Source organism: Heterodontus francisci, chromosome 1 (assembly GCF_036365525.1).
Source record: "Heterodontus francisci isolate sHetFra1 chromosome 1, sHetFra1.hap1, whole genome shotgun sequence".
Lineage (NCBI taxonomy): Eukaryota > Metazoa > Chordata > Chondrichthyes > Heterodontiformes > Heterodontidae > Heterodontus > Heterodontus francisci.
In genome coordinates, this window is record NC_090371.1 from 252,363,899 (window position 1) to 252,382,601 (window position 18,703).

The window sequence follows — 18,703 nt, forward strand, 5'->3', positions numbered from 1 at the left end:
GGTGCCAGGCACTGATGCACTGGAACAATGTAAGATAGTGCCAGGGGGGCTAGGAAAGGCTGAGGCAGGGCTCTCCCCTGCCATTTTGGCCTGGCACTGGGAGCCCCGCCAGTGCCACAAAATCTAGCCCATGTGTGTGTGTATTTGCAAATTTCTTGCAGTTGACCTCAGCATGCCATACTTAAAGTGGGTACAAATCATAACTAAACAGGTAAGCAACATGAAAATCACATATGAAGAAGCAGGTAAATAAGCTTCTGATGAGGAACTGCTAAGGACATATGGAAATAATCAATTCAACATGAGGAATCAGGAAAGAACAGGTGGTGGGGTAGCAATGTTAATCAGAACAAAATATGGCAGCAAAATTCAGCACCCATACCGCCAGTAGTTTCAGCACTATAGACGTGGGTTTAGGTTAAAAATGGCATTAGTGCCACTCCTGACCATTTCTGGTATGGTCTGCACCGAACACCATGTTGTTGAGGCTGTTAGCAGTGGCATTATGTGCTTGTTACCAGAAGTATGCAGAGTGGGAAAGTCATGACATCTAATGCTGCTTTGACACTTGACCTGTCATTTGAATCTCACTACTCCAGTTAACGCCCTCTCTTAAACACGCATGACTGAACATTCATTCAACAGTATGAGGGAGCCCCTACCAATGCTATTTAAAGGCATCAATGTCCAACTTGCAGATCAGTTGTTTTTTACTGTCTACTTGCACTTTCTAAGTTCGTACAAGTACTGGGTTGTTGGTGGAGTTCTGAAAAGTTGGTTAAGTCTGCAGGGATTGGGCATTGGGAAGGTGTCCGAATGGCCTCCTTTTGGCCTCTGAGTACACCACTTGCTCCCAAATATGGGGGCTTTAGTTTCAGTTCTCCTTGGGCTGCAACATCAGAGGGAGATGGAGCAGAAACAGCAGAGAAGACAAGCTGCTCAAAGCGGAAGGTGGAAAAGGGCTCTCAGTAGGAAACCTTACCCACCTCGGGTCTTCAGGGACCACTTCTGCTAACTGAACCTAGGCCAAGAGCAGTATGTTTGGTGGCTGCACTTTACCAAGGAGGTGGTCACAGAAATATGCCACCTCTTGGAGCCGGACCTGCAGCTTCAGAACAGTGCTGCCAGTGACCATGGCCCTGATTATTTTCACCAGCGGATCCTTCAAGGCTGGATCAGGCAACAGAGCAAACTTCTCGCAGTTCACCATCCATCGCTGCATCTGGCTGGTACAGTAGCTCTACATCAGGAAAGGGGACTTCATTGACTTCTCTGCACGCATACATGTGGCTTTGCTAGGATATCAGGCTCCTGCATGGTGCGGGGAGCATAGATTACATGCATGTGGCTTTGTGAGCATCGCAGCTCAGTGGTGAGATGCACCGAAATCCCAAAGGGAGGAGCTAAGGAAGATAAACTGGAGCAAACAATTGACAAAGAAGTGGAACAACAATAGGAGATATTTAAAAGGGAGCTCAATAGAGTTCAGGAGAAATATATTCCACTAAGAATATGAACAAACTAGTCAATATTGAGATAGAATCATACAATAGAATCATAGAGTTGAATTTTCCCAGCCCTATGGCGACAGGCTGGGAGGTGGGAGGGCTGGTAATATGACAGGGGAAGGTGTTGGGAGGGGAGCCCGCCTCTTCCCACTGCCATGGTATCTTACCACAGATAGGACCATTAACTGAGCAGCCACCACTGGGCGACAAAAAATTAAGCCACTTAACGGCCCATGCCTGGTCCCAACTCTTTGAAACAAACTTACCTGTTCTTCGAGGGTGCCTCGGCATTGAGGTTTCCCCTTCATGCTGCAACCTCAGCAGTGGCCTGTCCCTCTGTTTGAGCCGGCAGCTCTGGACAGTGCAGCCTATTAATTCGCCACCACCAGTAAAATGCCATCCCAGGCTCCGCTTTCAGCCCCGGCGGTAGGGCTTGATCCTTGTTGGAAATATTCAGCCCATGGACTGGTAAAAGCACAAAATCCCTGCTGGCTCTCTTCAAGAGACTCAGCTAGTCCTAATCCCCTGCCTTTTGCCCATAACCCTGCAAATGTTTTCTCTTCAGATAAGTATCCAATTCCCTTTTGAAAGCCTTGATTGTATCTGCCTGCACCACACGTTCAAGCAGTGCATTTCCGATCCGAACCACTCACTGCATTAAAACAGATTTTCCTCATGTCACTTCTGGTTCTTTTGCTAATCATCTTAAATCGGTGTCCTCTGGTTCTCGACCGAAAGCCAATGGGAAGTTTCTCCCCATCTACTCTGTCCAGATCCTTCATGATATTGAACACCTCTATCAAATCTCCTCTCAACCTTCATTGGCATGGAAAAATAAAGAGATGAGCATAAACATGAATCTGAAGAAAAAGGCATAAGCAAAGGACATAAACAATAAAGGGAAGGATGGCAAAAGGGAAGATGATGAATTTAGGAAAGAAATTAAAAATACAATTAAATAATTGTCAATCAGACAATTAGGAAATGATAATATCAAATATTATAAAAAGAATATGTAATCTTTATAATTTCCTCCTCTTTTGAATAGAAGTAAAAATGTTGCCACCATCTGCTAACATACAATTTAAAAATAAATGTAGCTTGATTATGACCCAGTATTTATCTTCTAAGGGTCTGTAACACTTATTTAAGGATGATTTTGGTGCCAATTTGTCTCATACAGATCAACCTTGAATTTCCAGGAAGATATTTAGTAATGAATTCTTGAAGGTCAGTGCAGCTCAAATGAATGGGTCAACATGACTAGTAAATACCAATTAGACTCATTCATCTTGATTGTGAAAGCTGCAGAAATCATATCTAAGTGTTTCAGCCTGCAGTAACAGCTCAGTTCCAAATAAAAAACCCAAAAAGGCTGTAGTTTCAATTTTTTATTGCATTATTTCTGTGATTGAAGTGTTCCATGGCTCAATTCATAGATTTAACTTTGCAAAATTTACTCTTGCACACTGGCAGTAAATCATTTTTACTTTTCAAGCTGCCACCATATTATGGGCTGAATTTTATTCGGGCACCGCCATCCGCGGAGGTGCCCTTTGAATTCAGCGCGGGGCCCGCATTTAGCGGCCACTGCAGAGCCCCCGCAATATTGCGCGCAGGGGCTCATTAGCATCACTGCGCCGAGCCTCCCCCTGATATTATGTGGGGAGAGGCGGGATTTCGGCGCAGTGAGGAACCCTTTGACAGTTGTGCAGGAGGTGCTAGGGCCCTATTTTAAGCACCCCTGCACCCGCTTCCTGACAGCTGTCAAAGAATACTTACCTGACTGTTGAAAAGTGGGGCTGCTGTCAATCTGGCAGCAAAGCAGAAAGTGCTGCAGAAATCCAGCAACTCAGACAGCATCTGTGGAGAGAGAAGCAGAGTTAACTTGTCCAAGTTCACGGACCTGAAAATTAACTCTGCTTCTCTCGCCATAGATGCTGCCTGACCTGCTGTGTTACCCCAGCACTTTCTGCTTTGCTGCCACATACTTACCCTGCTGTGTCCCAGTGTCCTGTGAAGTTGCGATCCTCTTCTCCCACTCAAGTGTAACATTCTTTCTTGTAGGTGTGCTGCACCTGGGTCAATAATCTTAAATTTGCACATTCCAGGACGTGAGACTTAAATACACCATAAAAGGTATTACAGAGGTTTACAGAGAACACGCTGACACAAATGGTAATGAACGGGTGTCACAGCAATGTAAATACGTCTTTCACTAAATGTTCCTCACCAACATGTGTGTCCTTTTCTCTGTGCAAATGATGTGTGCCATCATGTAACGCCAATGTCACATCCCTTTGTATACTTTGGCCCTTCAGAAGAGCCAACGTATGCAATAACATTCATTGCCATGCTACCATTACTCATGAATGTCTCCACGGATGCAGTGACATTGACATTGGCTCAGACAGCTGCTGCCTCTAATGGTTTACACAGGAATGCTGCAGATGTGGACTGGTGCACAGCAGGTGAGCGAGGGTGATGTGTGGCTTGCAGAGCTCATGTCGGTTCCTATGGAGCAGACAGCCTTTGTTTGATAAGCCACTGCCATACATCCCTAGCTCACTGCTAGCCCTGCCAGCAGAGCCTGGGTGCCATCTGCCCTCCCATGTGTCTTTCATATTGTAGGTCCTCAGCATCCTCGTAGTCCGAGGAGGAATCCTGTTGACGTCTCTCCTCATTATGCCAGGCCTATTGGGTGCGTAGCTGTGCAGAGCAACAAAGAAAGGAACTGGCCTTTTTGGCCCGTAGTACAGGGTATCACCCTATCCATACAGGCATTGGGGGTGCTCTTTCAACATGCCGATCTCCTGCTCAATGGTGGCTCATGTCGCTCAGTGGCTGGCATTGTATCTTTCCTCTGCAGCAGTGGTGAAGTCTCTGTGCCATGTCTGCACAGGATAGCCCTTATCTCCAAGAAGCCATCCTCCATCTGAGGCAGTTCAGTGAACAGTGGTGGCAGCCGGGACTGGCGCAAGACCCAGGTGACATGGAAGCTGCCTGAGAAGCGGTCACACATTCACTGCAAGCATCTGCGGTGTTCACATACCAGCTTCACCTAAATTGAGAGGGCTCCTGTAATAGTGATGTCTGCAAGTGGTAGCCTGGCAGTAGGCCTAATGGCCACATGAGTGCAGTCTATGAACATTACAACCTATGGTTCTCCGGCATTGGTGCCAGAACCAATGGCCCTTTGGGCCTGGCTGTGAGAGTCCATCTGAAGCGGACATCCTCACTGGCCCTCCAGTGCAGGGCAATGGTGTCCTTCCTGATGCAGCGGTGCACTGCTGACTGTGTGACCCCACAAAGGTCTCTGGTGTGCCCCGAAAAGGCTGCAGAGGCATCAGGCTTGAGAACCACTGCCACTATGAGGAACAAAGGCATGGGTGTCCACTGGAGCCCATGGGCTGCAGGTCATCCTTGAGCAGGGCACAGAGACGTGTCACCACCCTCTCTATATGTGCAATCTCCTCTGACACTGATGCTCTGACATCCGATGGCATGTCATGTGGGGCCTTTAGATGCACGACAACTGTAATGGCGGGCTTCCCTTGGGGGCGGCTGCTCACGACTGGGGGCCTCTACGTGGGTCACACCTGCTGTTGATATTGCCTCTGGCGCACATCGATCCTCACGTGCAGAGGATCACACAATGTAGGATGAGCCATACCTATTTCCATGTAATAAATAAAGTTGAACCCTGCATGTATTCGAAGGTTCCTAACAGGGCATGAATTGGTGTTGATGGGTACATCAGCTGCTTTCCTCGATCAACTATGTGGCATGCCATGGCATTGCCCATCTTGGCCAACACTCAGAGTAGCACAACATGACCACATCAAGATCCCACTAGCTGAATCAATTGCCCCCACCATCCATAAAACCTTAATGCTCCTGCCCTTTCTGGAAGCCTCCCCGCACACAGGGTGCCTAGTGTGCCATTGCTCCCTCATAAACACAAAGCGTACACTGTTAACGGAGGGATGGTACGCGGTACCTCCCTTCATGCCAGTACAGCTTTCCCTCCAGTAATCCCAGACCCCCTCCCTTTAAGAATGCAGAGTTATACCCCTGTGTATCCCTCCCTCCTCCCTCCTCCCTTCCAGAATGCAGAGTGCAACCCCTGTGTATCGCCCCCCCCCCTCTATAAGAATGCAGAGTTAGACCCCTGCATATCCCCCTCCCTCCTCCCATTAAGAATGCAGAGTTAGACTCCTGCATATATACCCCCTCCTTGGGTATTCTAAAAGGCATTAAGGTGGACATGTCCCCAGGTCCGGATGGGATCTATCCCAGGTTACTGAGGGAAGCGAGAGAGGAAATAGCTGGGGCCTTAACAGATATCTTTGCAGCATCCTTAAACACGGGTGAGGTTCCGGAGGACTGGAGAATTGCTAATGTTGTCCCCTTGTTTAAGAAGGGTAGCAGGGATAATCCAGGTAGTTATAGACCGGTGAGCCTGACGTCAGTGGTAGGGAAGCTGCTGGAGAAGATACTGAGGGATAGGATCTATTCCCATTTGGAAGAAAATGGGCTTATCAGTGATAGGCAACATGGTTTTGTGCAGGGAAGGTCATGTCTTACCAACTTAATAGAATTCTTTGAGGAAGTGACAATTTTGATTGATGAGGGAAGGGCTGTGGATGTCATATACATGGACTTCAGTAAGGCATTTGATAAGGTTCCCCATGGTAGGTTGATGGAGAAAGTGAAGTCGCATGGGGTCCAGGGTGTACTAGCTAGATGGATAAAGAATTGGCTGGGCAACAGGAGACAGAGAGTAGCAGTGGAAGGGAGTTTCTCATAATGGAGACGTGTGACCAGTGGTGTTCCACAGGGATCCGTGCTGGGACCACTGTTGTTTGTGATATACATAAATGATTTGGAGGAAAGTATAGGTGGTCTGATTAGCAAGTTTGCAGACGACACTAAGATTGGTGGAGTAGCAGATAGTGAAGGGGACTGTCAGAGAATACAGCAGAATATAGATAGATTGGAGAGTTGGGCAGAGAAATGGCAGATGGAGTTCAATCCGGGCAAATGCGAGGTGATGCATTTTGGAAGATCCAATTCAAGATTGAACTATACAGTAAATGGAAAAGTCCTGGGGAAAATTGATGTACAGAGAGATTTGGGTGTTCAGGTCCATTGTTCCCTGAAGGTGGCAACGCAGGTCAATAGAGTGGTCAAGAAGGCATACGGCATGCTTTCCTTCATCGGACGGGGTATTGAGTATAAGAGTTGGCAGGTCATGTTACAGTTGTATAAGACTTTGGTTCGGCCACATTTGGAATACTGCGTGCAGTTCTGGTCGCCACATTACCAAAAGGATGTAGATGCTTTGGAGAGGGTGCAGAGGAGGTTCACCAGGATGTTGCCTGGTATGGAGGGCGCTAGCTATGAAGAGAGGTTGAGTAGATTAGGATTATTTTCATTAGAAAGACGGAGGTTGAGGGGGGACCTGATTGAGGTGTACAAAATCATGAGAGGTATAGACAGGGTGGATAGCAAGAAGCTTTTTCCCAGAGTGGGGGATTCAATTACTAGGGGTCACGAGTTCAAAGTGAGAGGGGAAAAGTTTAGGGGGGATATGCGTGGAAAGTTCTTTACGCAGAGGGTCGTGGGTGCCTGGAACGTGTTGCCAGCGGAGGTGGTAGATGCGGGCACGATAGCGTCTTTTAAGATGTATCTAGACAGATACATGAATGGGCAGGAAGCAAAGAGATACAGACCCTTAGAAAATGGTAAGTAATCATTACCATATGTTAATTGTTGTGCCGTCGCCATGCAGCGGGGGGGGGGGGGTGGTGGTGCGCACCGAGGTCCTGCCGCCGCTGGTAAAATGCGGCGGGCCCGTCTTGATGTCACAGATTGAGGCGGGCTTCCCCCCACAGCATTTTACCTGCCCCCAGGTCGCGACCCGCAGTGTTGAGGGGCTGGTAAAACTCAGCCCTATTTGTGTGCATGTGGCTTATTTTCCGAACATACATTTGGAGGGTCACAAGGAACTAATGACTTGATGGATTCGGGGCAATAATACATTGAATTCAGCTATTTTCAGCCTCTTGAAAACTCTCGCATCAGTTGCAGTGCAATACATCCCATAAAGCAGCTGAAACTTGTCAATATTTTTGAGGTTTCTCCCTTCTGCAGAATATGTTGACAGATTGCTGGGGTAACTTTCCACAACGCTTTGGGTCCTGGCTGTTATTCATGTATGGGCCTCAACAGTAAGAGTCATAGGCTATTTGGCTGAGACAGGCATCACAGCTTAGCTTGGTCCTGCTGTCACCAACATCCACACATGCCCACTTTCCTGCCCAAATTACTAGACAGATCAAGAGCAGGTGGTTTGACTGGGTTTTCCCCTCCCTTGCCCAGGGCCTTGAGCCCAATTGGCATACCCTCTTGCTAACCTGACATGAGACCAAATTGCACCATGCAAATCATGACCTATTGATGATACAACACATTTAAAATGTATTTTAAATTAGCTTACTTTTAATTGATACAAAAGTTACGGGGAACTGCAAATTCATGATTTTAAAAAATTCAATTTTACTTTTAGTGACACAGCACTGAAACAGGCCCTTTGGCCCACCAAGTCTGTGCCAACCAACAACCACCCATTTATACTATTCCTACATTAATCCCCATATTCCCTACCACCTACCTATACTCGGGGCAATTTACAATGGCCAATTTACCTATCAACCTGCAAGTCTTTGGCTGTGGGAGGAAACCAGAGCACCCGGTAGAAACCCACACAGTCATAGGGAGAACTTGCAAACTCTGCACAGGCAGTACCCAGAATTGAACCCAGGTCGCTGGAGCTGTGAGGCTGCAGTACTAACCACTGCACCACCTCAACAATATTAATCATGCAAGCTATCAGCACCAGTCACGCTGCCACAGGCAGCTGAATTTCAGGCCGCTTGCCTCGCTGGCATGAACCTTTGTGAAATCATTCTATTTTAAACTGATCTTTTGGTGACGGCTGCTGCTAAGGCGGCAGCAGCTACTGAAGAATCCTCAGCAGATTAGACCTGGAACCTGCTCTACTCCGTATAGTCCAGTTGAGCATTGGAGTCCTAATACAAGCATTAAACCCCTCATTTAGATATGTAAGTGGCCTCACTCTTGTTTTAGTGACCACCAGCGATGCTTGATAAATCTTCCAATCCAATTTTGGGTCAGATATTTTTCAGGTGTCTTTGGGGTGCAAAAGTGGCTCTCTTTGTAACTGTTTTACATCTGTAAAAATAGGTGCCACATGGTCCAATTATATACCTGTATTTCCTCAGCTGAGGGAATCCAGAACGTGGGCACATACTCTTAAAACTAATGCTGGCCATTTAGAGTCATAGGCCGCGATTTCATGAGTCCCACGGCATTCCTGACGGTGGAACCAGAAGTTGACGTAACTTCTGCTTCCGCCAGGTTTTCTGTTTCCCACACAATTTCATATGTAAATGAAGCGTACAGCAACGGGCACAGGGGACATGTGGGATTCGGCAGCGGGGAGAGCCTTTCATTGGTGGACCCCTCCGTCACTGGGCCAAGCACCAAGATCGCCACGGACATAAAGCATTCTGTGCTTGCAGCCTCAAGGTTCAGAAGCCTTCCTGTCATGCTAGTCTCTGAACAGGAGCCTGAAATCCAAGCTTAAAATCAATGCAAAATGTTTTTGCCTCCCTTAATTTCTGTAATGCAGTACCAACTTCAAAGAAGAACATGTCAGCCGGCAGGCAGCATCCCACCCCACAGTTCAGTGATGCCTCCCTGCAGATTCTCCTCCAAGCCGTCAGGGAAAGGTGGGATGTCCTCTTCCCTGCAGATGGTGTGCAAAGACCCTCCCGCCTGACCAAGGCAGCCTGGATGGAGGGAGCAGAGGAGGTCTTGAACCGTGGGGTGACATGCAGAACCTGGGTATAGTGTCGCAAATGCATCAATGACTTGCTCAGATCGGCGAGGATAAGTGGTCTTGGCAAAACCGCTCCATTGTTTGTCACCCTAGCTCTGTCTCTTTAAGAAAGAGGGCAAACAAGACATGCATAGGATAGAGTGAGCCGCCTTGGTGCCATACACTAAATGATTTTGCGCAAATTTGACAATTGGCATTGTCGATGTGCTTGGATATGTCATGCAAAAGCCAGTCCTGAATAAGTGATGTCGATGCATGTTTACAATGGTTGTGATTTTTCACAAAAAAATTCTCATTCATCTGTACTGACTCCTGCAGGACAAACTCTCACACAATCAGCACAAGCAAGCCAAGACAGGAGGAGCTGTAGCAGACATTAGAATGTTGACACTGGCTGAAGAAGAGGCTGCACAAATAGTGAGAGAGGAGGGAGGTAGAGCCATATCAGATGGCGAGGCAGGATCGTCAAGGCTTAAGGATGAAATGTCATCTTCAGTCATGTAGACATGCATGCACACCCACTGAAAGTGTCTGAACTCATACGAAACTGAGGCTTAATGTGCCCGCTGGGAGACCCAAGATTCCCCCTCTGGGGAGGAAGAGGAAGACAGTGCTCCAGAGGGTGCACCATCACCTGCCTCTTCTTCCACCTCCGCCAGCACAGATACATCCACACAGTCCACTGGGGGTGGGAGGGGGGTTAAGATTAACATCTGGACCACAATCTGGTGTGCACAACACAGACACGTCCCAGCAGCTGAGGGAGCATGTGCCGGCCGGGTCCCCTAACAATCAGAGGACTGCTGGGGACCAGGACCCTGCTCAGCCCCACACTCATGATGATCCTCTGTTTGTTGCTACGTGAAGTGTGCTGGATGTCCAGAAAAGCCATGGGAAAAATATTTCAGAGATACCTGAGGTCATGCATTGCTTTGCATGTGTCATGGTGGAGTCCATGCAAGCCATGACGTCTACCATGACCCGGACATTTGAGTGTATGGCTTACTCTGTCGAGAGTTTGGTGAGCTCCGTGGTGAGTCTGGTTGAGCACTCGAGCCATATGCAATCTGACCTGCAGTCCATCGCTGTTGTGATGGGCTCCATGCAGCAGAGTCTAAGCGAGAGGGTAACAAAGGACCTGGACCTCCCTACAAGTGCACTTTCTCCTCATGGAGACAGGCAGGTGCCATCGTGCAAACAGATGGAGGAGGTGCATGCCAGCTGCCCTGGGGCCTTCCTCTCAGGACACCCCTAGGGTAAGTGGTGTCTTGTCCTCCCCCTGTCATTGACTCCCTTACCTCCAGCAAGCGAGTACATGGGGGCTGCAAACCTCCAGTAGGATGAAGCCATTAAGGCCCTTTCCTCCAGAGGATGCCCACCAGATATTGCCTCGAATTTTTCCACTTTATTTTCCTTCTGTTCTTTTCTGTCTCTATTTGCATGTGTGTATCACGTATGCATGCTAGCGTGGGCGCGTCGTGTATCCATAGGCATCAACCGAGTTTAAGTTTAATAAATTTCAACTTTTCTTCTTTAAACCTAAGAAAACCTGTTTGTGCTGGTTTCTTTGCCTTATAATTTGAAAGCAGTGAACAAGGATTCACCAATGGGGACCTAAAAACACAGTGTGTTTAAAATTCAACCCTGTTACAGTAAGACCAGGTGAAGGCTGAGAGGGCCCCCTAGACACCTTCCTCACCGGGTCGTAACACTTAGTAAACACCAATACAAAGTACTCATTAAATATTCTAGCCTTGCCCTGCACCTCGAAGCATATATATTACCCCCTTTGTCCCTAATAGGCCCCACTCCACTCTTACTACCCACTTACTATTTACATACCGGAAGATGATTTTTGGATTTCCTTTCTATTCCCATACTCTCTCTTCGCCAGCCTTATTTTGCTGTTCTCCTCCCCTCTCAACGTATTGTATTTGGGATGGTTCTCACTTGAAGAGTTCGCCTGACATCATACATCCTCTTTTTTGTGTTTAGGAGTGAAATCAGGGAGCACTTCTTGACACAAAGGAAATCAGGATCTCTTTTCCCCTAAAACGCTGTGAATGATGGGATAATAGAAATTTTCAAGTGTGAGGGCAGGGTTTTATTTCAGCGGCGGGGTTCCCAGCGACAGTCCGAAAGATGGGAGGGAGCGACCCCACCTCGGCTATTTGTCGGACTCCCAGCTGAATTCAACAGCAGGCAGACAAGTAACTGCCCCCCATCGGGAAAGATGTCCCCTTTAAGGGACAAGATCCTAACTCAAGAGCTGCCAGCCAATCATGCTCTGAAACGGGCCCCCCGTTTTACTTTTATTTTTAGTTTTTTTTTTGTGTTTATTTTATTTTATCTTAGTTTGTTCAGTTTGCCTACCCACTGTTTTTTTTTTCCATGTTTGCACTTGTGTCCGTTCAGTTTTCAGTCCGTTAACACCCTATCTGTACTAATGCTTTGTCTTTCAACACACCATTAACATATTGTTTGCCTTTGCTCCATAACCTTCTGGTCGGTTATTCTCTGTGACCTTATCCTATCTACACCTTCTCCTTTGTTATCTCTTACCCCATCCCCGCTTTACTTGCTTAAAACCTTTCACATTTCTAATATCTGCTAGTTCTGATGAAGCGTCACTGACCTGAAACGTTAACTCTGCTTCTCTCTCCACAGATGCTGCCAGACCTGCTGAGTATTTCCAGCATTTCTTGTTTTTATTTCAGATTTCCAGCATCCGCAGTATTTTGCTTTTATACAAATGTTGAAAGTCTGAAACAAAACCAAAATGCTGGAAATACACAGCAGGTTCCTCACCATTTGTGAAGAGAAAAGATAATTGAGTGTTCTGAGAAGGATCTTAAGTCCAAAAAGTTAATCTGTCTTATCTCCTTTTAGATGCTGACAGACATGCTAGTATTTACAGCAATCTCTCATTTTGTTTGTAGTTGCTATCAATATTTTCTTTTGATGGTGTGATTACTGACATTTGTATTTTTAGGCAGTTTATTTTGATGAATGGAAACAGGGAAAGAACCCTCTAAGCAGGCTTTGCCATACTTGCCACCTTGTGAAGCCTCTCCGATCCAAGCATTGTCATGTAACTAATCGCTGTGTGGAGTACTTTGACCATTATTGCCCTTACATCTATAATGATGTAGGCTACAGAAACCGGTACAGTGATGTTAATTTCAATCATACTTTTGAAATGTGTATGTAATTTTATAAGTATAAGATGTAATTTGTAAGTTTGGTTATTCATCATTTTTGGTTTACGTTTTCAGAAATGAATCTGAATGCAAAACAGAACAATATTACTCTCCGTGTCCTACCTTGCTCGCCCTCTGTCAGCTACTCCCTTGTCCATATTTCTTTCTCTCTCCCCCTCAATGCCCTTGCTCTTTTTTTGACAACCTTTCTTTTCCAGTTTACTGCTCCTGCAGGTTTCATAAAATCAGCACATGCCACTGTTGCTCCAGGGGCCCTTTCCAAGATTGGGCCTCTCCCCCAGTCCAGTTGCCCAGGGTGCTCAATTTCCACCCACTGCCCACCAACCTGATACTATTGAGACCTAACCCTCGCAGGACCTGCTATCAGCATTATCAGGCAGCTAGCAGATGCAGTCTGCCAGTAAGCTGCCCAATAGTTAAAATCTGGACTCAGTGGATTATAATGTTCTGAAGCTTTACTCTCCTAGTTCATGATATGTGCTTGTTTGTTCCATAGAGAGCTGATGTTAAGACAGGAGAGCAAGCCATGGGATTATAAAGAGCACTTTGGACCTTAGATTTCAGACTCTTTCATCTAGTTAACATGAATGGATTTTTAAATGTTTTTTATTTTGCTACTAAATCGCTATCTAGTTAATAGTAGTTAATTTTGATGGACTACCCAATAAGTTCAACTTACTAATTAACCTAAAATAACTACATTTCAGAAATTTATTTATAGCAGTGCTTTTTTTTTGGATATCATTTCTTTGAAATCTTCAATTGAAAAAAAACCCGAAAAGACAATGCAAAGTTTTGTTAGCAAACTTTGTACCAATGTACAGTTCTGGTCTCCATATTACAAAAAGGATATAGATGCATTGAAAAAAGTATAGAAAAGATTTACAAGGATGATGCCAGAACTGAGAGGGTATGACTATCAGGAAAGACTGATCGGGCTAGGGCTCCTTTACATGGAATAACAGAATTTACAGCACAGAAACTGGCCATTGTCAGTGCTTATACTCCACACGAGCCTCCTCCCACCCTACTTCATCTAAATGTGTCAGCATTTCCTTCCATTTCTTTCCCCCCTCATGAACTTATCTAGTTTCTCTTAAAATGCATAAATGCTATTGGCCTCAACTATAACATGTGGTAGCAAGTTTCACATTCGAGAAATTCTCTGGGTAAAGAAGTTTCTCCTGAAGTTTCTTCCATACAGAAAAGCTGATTTTGATGGGATGAGAATGGAACAAGGGAAGATAAACTGGAAAAATTGACTTAGATACTAAGATAGAACAGCAGTGGGAATATTTTAAAGGTTATCAATAAAGTTCAGGAGAATATATTCTGCTAAAAAAACAAGAACAAACTATCCATAATGAAATATCATGGATGCATAATGAGGTAAGGACAAAATTAATATTAAGTAGATAGGCAATAAAGAAGAGGACTATAAAATGGAATATGAAGAGGTTAGGAAAGAAGACTTTTAAAAAATTAAGGAAACAAAGAAGAATTTTGAAATGAAATTATTGAGAAATGAAAACGAAAGGGTAGATTATTGTGCAGTTACATAAATAACAAAAGAAAAAGCAGGATATGGATAAGGCCACTAAGGGATACATGAGATAAACTCACAGGTAATGACAGCAAAATGGCAGAAATATGGAATAATTCCATTGCCTCAGTATTTACCAAGGAGACAAACTGGATGGACATGGCATTAGAGGAGGAGATCAATAAAGATATTAAACATTTAAGACTGAATGGTGATGGGGATGGGGGTGGGGGGGCGGTGTGTGGTATGGAGAATATCAATGAACTAGTCAAATTTAGAGAGGATAAAACCTTGGGCTGAATTTTATTGGGGCGCCACCATCTGCAGCGACATCCTTTGAACTCAGCGCATCGCCCGCATTTAGCGGCCGCCGCAGAGCCCCCGCAATATTACATGTGGGGTCTCATTAGCATCACTGCGCCAAGTCTCCCCCCACCCCCCCCGATTTTATGTGGGGAGAGGCGGGACATTCGGCGCAGGGAGGAACCCTTTGACAGCTGTGCAGCAGGTGCTGGGGCCCTATTTTAAGCGCCCAGCACCTGCTTCCTGACAGCTGTCAAAGAAATACTTACCTGACTGTTGAAGACTGGGGCTGCTGTCAATCTGGCAGCAAAGCAGAACATGCTGCAGAAATCCAACAGGTCAGGCAGCATCTGTGGAGAGAAAAGCAGAGTTAACTTGTCCAAGTTTACAGACCTGCAAGTTAACTTTGCACCACTGGCCCTTCAGAAGAGCCAACGTATGCGATAACATCATTGCTATGCCACCATTACTCATGAACGTCTCCACAGCTGCAGTGACATGGACATTGGCTCAGTCAACTGCTGCCTCTAATGGTTTACACAGGGATGCTGCAGATGTGGACTGGTGAACAGCAGGTGAGCAAGGGTGATGTGTGGCTTGCAGAGCTCATGCCGGCTCCTATGGAGCAGACAGCCTTTGTCTGATAAACCACTTCCGTACATCCCTGGCTCACTGCTAGCCCTGCGTTCACAGTCTGGGTGCCATCTGCCCTCCCATGCGTCTTTCATACTGTAGGTCCTCAGCGTCCCCATAGTCCGAGGAAGAATCCTGTTGACGTTTCTCCTCATCATGCCAGGCCTATTGGGCGCATAGCTGTGCAGAGCAGCGAAGAAAGGAGCTGGCCTTTTTGGCCCATAGTACAGGGCATCACCCTATCCATACAGGCATTGGAGGCGCTCTTTCAGCATGCTGATCTCCTGCTCAATGGTGGCTCACGTAGCTCAGTGGCTGGCGTTGTATCTCACCCTGCAGCAGTGGTGGAGTCTCTCACCGGTGTCGCGAGCCATGTCCGCAAAGGATAACCATTATCTTCAAGAGGCCACCCCTCCATCTGAGCCAGTTCAGTGAACAGTGGTGGCAGCCCCGGGACTGGCGCAAGACCCAGGTGACATGGAAGCTGCCTGAGAAGCGGTCACACATTCGCTGCAAGCATCTGCAGTGTTCACATACCAGCTTCACCTAGATTGAGAGGGCTCCTTGAATGGTGACGTCTGCAGGTGGTAGCCTGGTAGTAGGCCTGAGTGGCCACAAGAGTGCAGTCTATGAACATTACAACCTGTGGTTCTCCAGCAATGGTGCCAGAACCAATGGCCCTCTGGGCCTGGCTGTGAGAGTCTGTCCTAAAGCGGACACCCTCACTGGCCCTCTGGTGTAGGGCATTGGTGATCTCCCTGATGCAGCAGTGCACTGCTGACTGTATGATCCCCACAGAGGTCTCTGGTGGGCCCCTAAAAGGCTGCAGAGGTGTCAGGCTTGAAAACCGCTGCCACTATGAGGAACAAAGGTATGGGATGTCCACCAGAGCCCCTGGGCTGCAGGTCATCCTTGAGCAGAGCACAGAGACGTGTCACCACCCTCTCTATATGCGCAATCTCCTCAGACACTGGTGCTCTGACATCCAATAGCATGTCATGTGGGGACTGTAGATGCAGAGCAACCGTAATGGTGGGCTCCCCTTGGGGGCGGCTGCTCACGACCGGGGGCCTCTACGTGAATCACACCTGCCTGTTGCTATTGCCTCTGGCGCATACGGATCCTCACGTGCAGCGGATCGCACAATGTTGGATGAGCCATACCTATTTCCATGTGATAAATAAAGTTGAACCCTGCATGTATTTGAAGGTTCCTAACAGGGCTTGGATTGGTGTTGACGGGTACATCAGCTTCTTTCATGGATCAATTATGTGGCTGCCATGGTATTCCCATCTTGGCCAGCACTCAAAGTGGCACAACATGACCACATCAAGATCTTAACAGCTGAATCGATTGCTCCCTCATCCATAAAAAGTTAACGCTCCTGCCCTTTCTGGCACCCTCCCCATACACAGGGTGCCTAGTGTGCCATTGCCCCCTCACAAACACAGAGCATACACTGTTAACGGAGGGATGGTACGCGGTACCTCCCTTCATGCCAGCACAGCTTTCCCTCCAGTAATCCTGGACCCCCTCCCTTTCAGAATGCAAAGTTAGACCCCTGTGTATCCCCCTCCTCCTTCTAGGAACGCAGAGTGCGACTCCAGTGTATCCCCCCTCCCTCCTCCCTTTCAGAATGCAGAGTTAGACCCCTGTGTATCTCCCTGCCCTCCTCCCAGAATGCAGAGTTAGACCCCTTTGTATCCCTCCTCCCTCCTGTAAGGCAGAGTGAGGACCCGCTGGGTTTCAGATCGTTAATGGGACGGCACGTGATAGCCGCCCGTTAAACGAAAAATCCAGCAGTGTCGATGGAGAGGCTGTGGGCTGCCTAATCAGCATAGGTAAGTAATCATTACCATATGTTGATTGTGGTGCCGCCAGCCTTTGGGCGGTGGGAGGGGGGCAGGCCTTTCCCCGCAGCATTTTACTGGCCCCCGCACCGCGATTTGCAGCATTGAGGGGCCAGTAAAATTCAGCCCCTCATGTCCAGATAGCTTATATTCATGCATACTAAAAAAAGCTAGGGAAGAGACAGCAAGGCACTGTTTTATATCTATACACAATATAATTTAAAAAGGGAATATTGAAAGAGAACTGCTATTGCTAGACAGCTATTGCTATTCCTGTATTTAAAAAAGGAGATAAAGAAGTTCAGGGAATTGCAGACCAATTAGCTTAACATTGGAGGTAGGAATTGTCATGCCAGGCCCCAACCTGCCAAGAATGAGGCACATGAATTTTGTCATGAACAACGGAGCGAGGAAATGACTTGTTAAACAGATCAGCCATGGCTGGAAAAAAACATTTGCATACTAACAGACATCGAAGGTGAGGAAGCGCATTCCAGGTCCTGCTAAGGAGGATACAATCTACCAGGGCCAGGACTGGTTAGACCAGCTGATCACATGCCTAACTGGCTGTTCCAGGGTTTTCTTTTGAACTTGCCACATAGAGTTTGAACTCAGAGTGACTGTTTGCTCCTGGACTGAGAAAAGCTCTACTGTCTGTTCCGATCTCTTTCTCACAAGCCTCTGAAGCCACTGAAGACACATGAACCCCGAGAGAGAAAAGTCTCCTACAGCGAACAAGGTTTAAGAAGGCCCCAACAGAAAGCAAGATCTACCTACATTTAAACAACATTAACTATTTATTAGAAAAGAAATGATAAGACTTAACTACTAATGAGATAAATCTATATATATGAAAAGCTCTTAGTTCCTTAGCCCTCATGCACACACACATACATTCAATAAAAAGGTTAACCAGGGGAAAAGGATTTTTGTTTACAGCAGTTTCTTAGGAATGGAAGAAATAATAAAAATGATTGAGTTTATCACGTTCTGATAGGATGTTTTTGGTACAGTGAGGTATCCCAGAATCAAATAGTTGGATGCCACTCAAAGTCTTTCCAGGCACGATTGATGAACGGTCTTTGATGGGTAGGTGTTCCAGGCAATTTGACTACAGCAGGTGTCACACAGGCCTTTCAGCAGGGGTGCAGCAACCAGTCTGTTCAGGACTCACCACAGCAAACTTTTTTCAGGTTCCAGGATTTCTCAAAACACAAGAGGCAACAGGAACCACTCTGGATGCAGGAATTCTTCAGAGACAGGAGGCAATAGGAATATGCCACCTTTCAAATGCAAGATTTCTTTTTTTCAAGAGATGCAAGTCTCCTTTACAGAGAGAAGTCTTTTTCTCCAGTCTCTAGGCAGGTCAGGTCTAAGTTTCAAAATGCCTGCTCTTTGTCCAATTCACTGATTTTTAAAAGTCCAAAAATGAAAAAAACCTTCCTGAATATGGTCACATGTTCAGACAGTGTCTCCTCTGTCACTCAAACCCCTCGCTGTTTCCTTGAAACTACTTGCTTCTCCTATTTTTGCACACAAAGTCAACATCCAAAAAATTCCAGTTATTTGCAGGTGTCCAAGTCTACTGAAAATCCTTTTTTCAGTTTTTGAAAACACACAGAAGTCTAAGATTTTAGTAGAAAAATAAAACCTTTTGTAACAGCCACGATGAATATGACTACACATCACTGCACGCAGCGTTAAGTTATGACTGTAGA

General features: G+C 46.4%; 1 protein-coding gene across 5 annotated transcripts in view; it reads left to right on the plus strand.

Annotated features, from left to right (window-relative positions):
- The window catches only part of LOC137375472 (uncharacterized), a 112,889-nt gene that overhangs the window by 80,502 nt on the left and 13,684 nt on the right, over window positions 1-18,703 (plus strand). For all 5 annotated transcript variants that reach the window (XM_068042794.1, XM_068042784.1, XM_068042814.1 and 2 more), the window contains one exon: window positions 12,428-12,600. In XM_068042794.1, coding sequence (XP_067898895.1) covers window positions 12,428-12,600 — 173 coding nt within the window. The remainder of the gene's footprint in view (window positions 1-12,427; window positions 12,601-18,703) is intronic.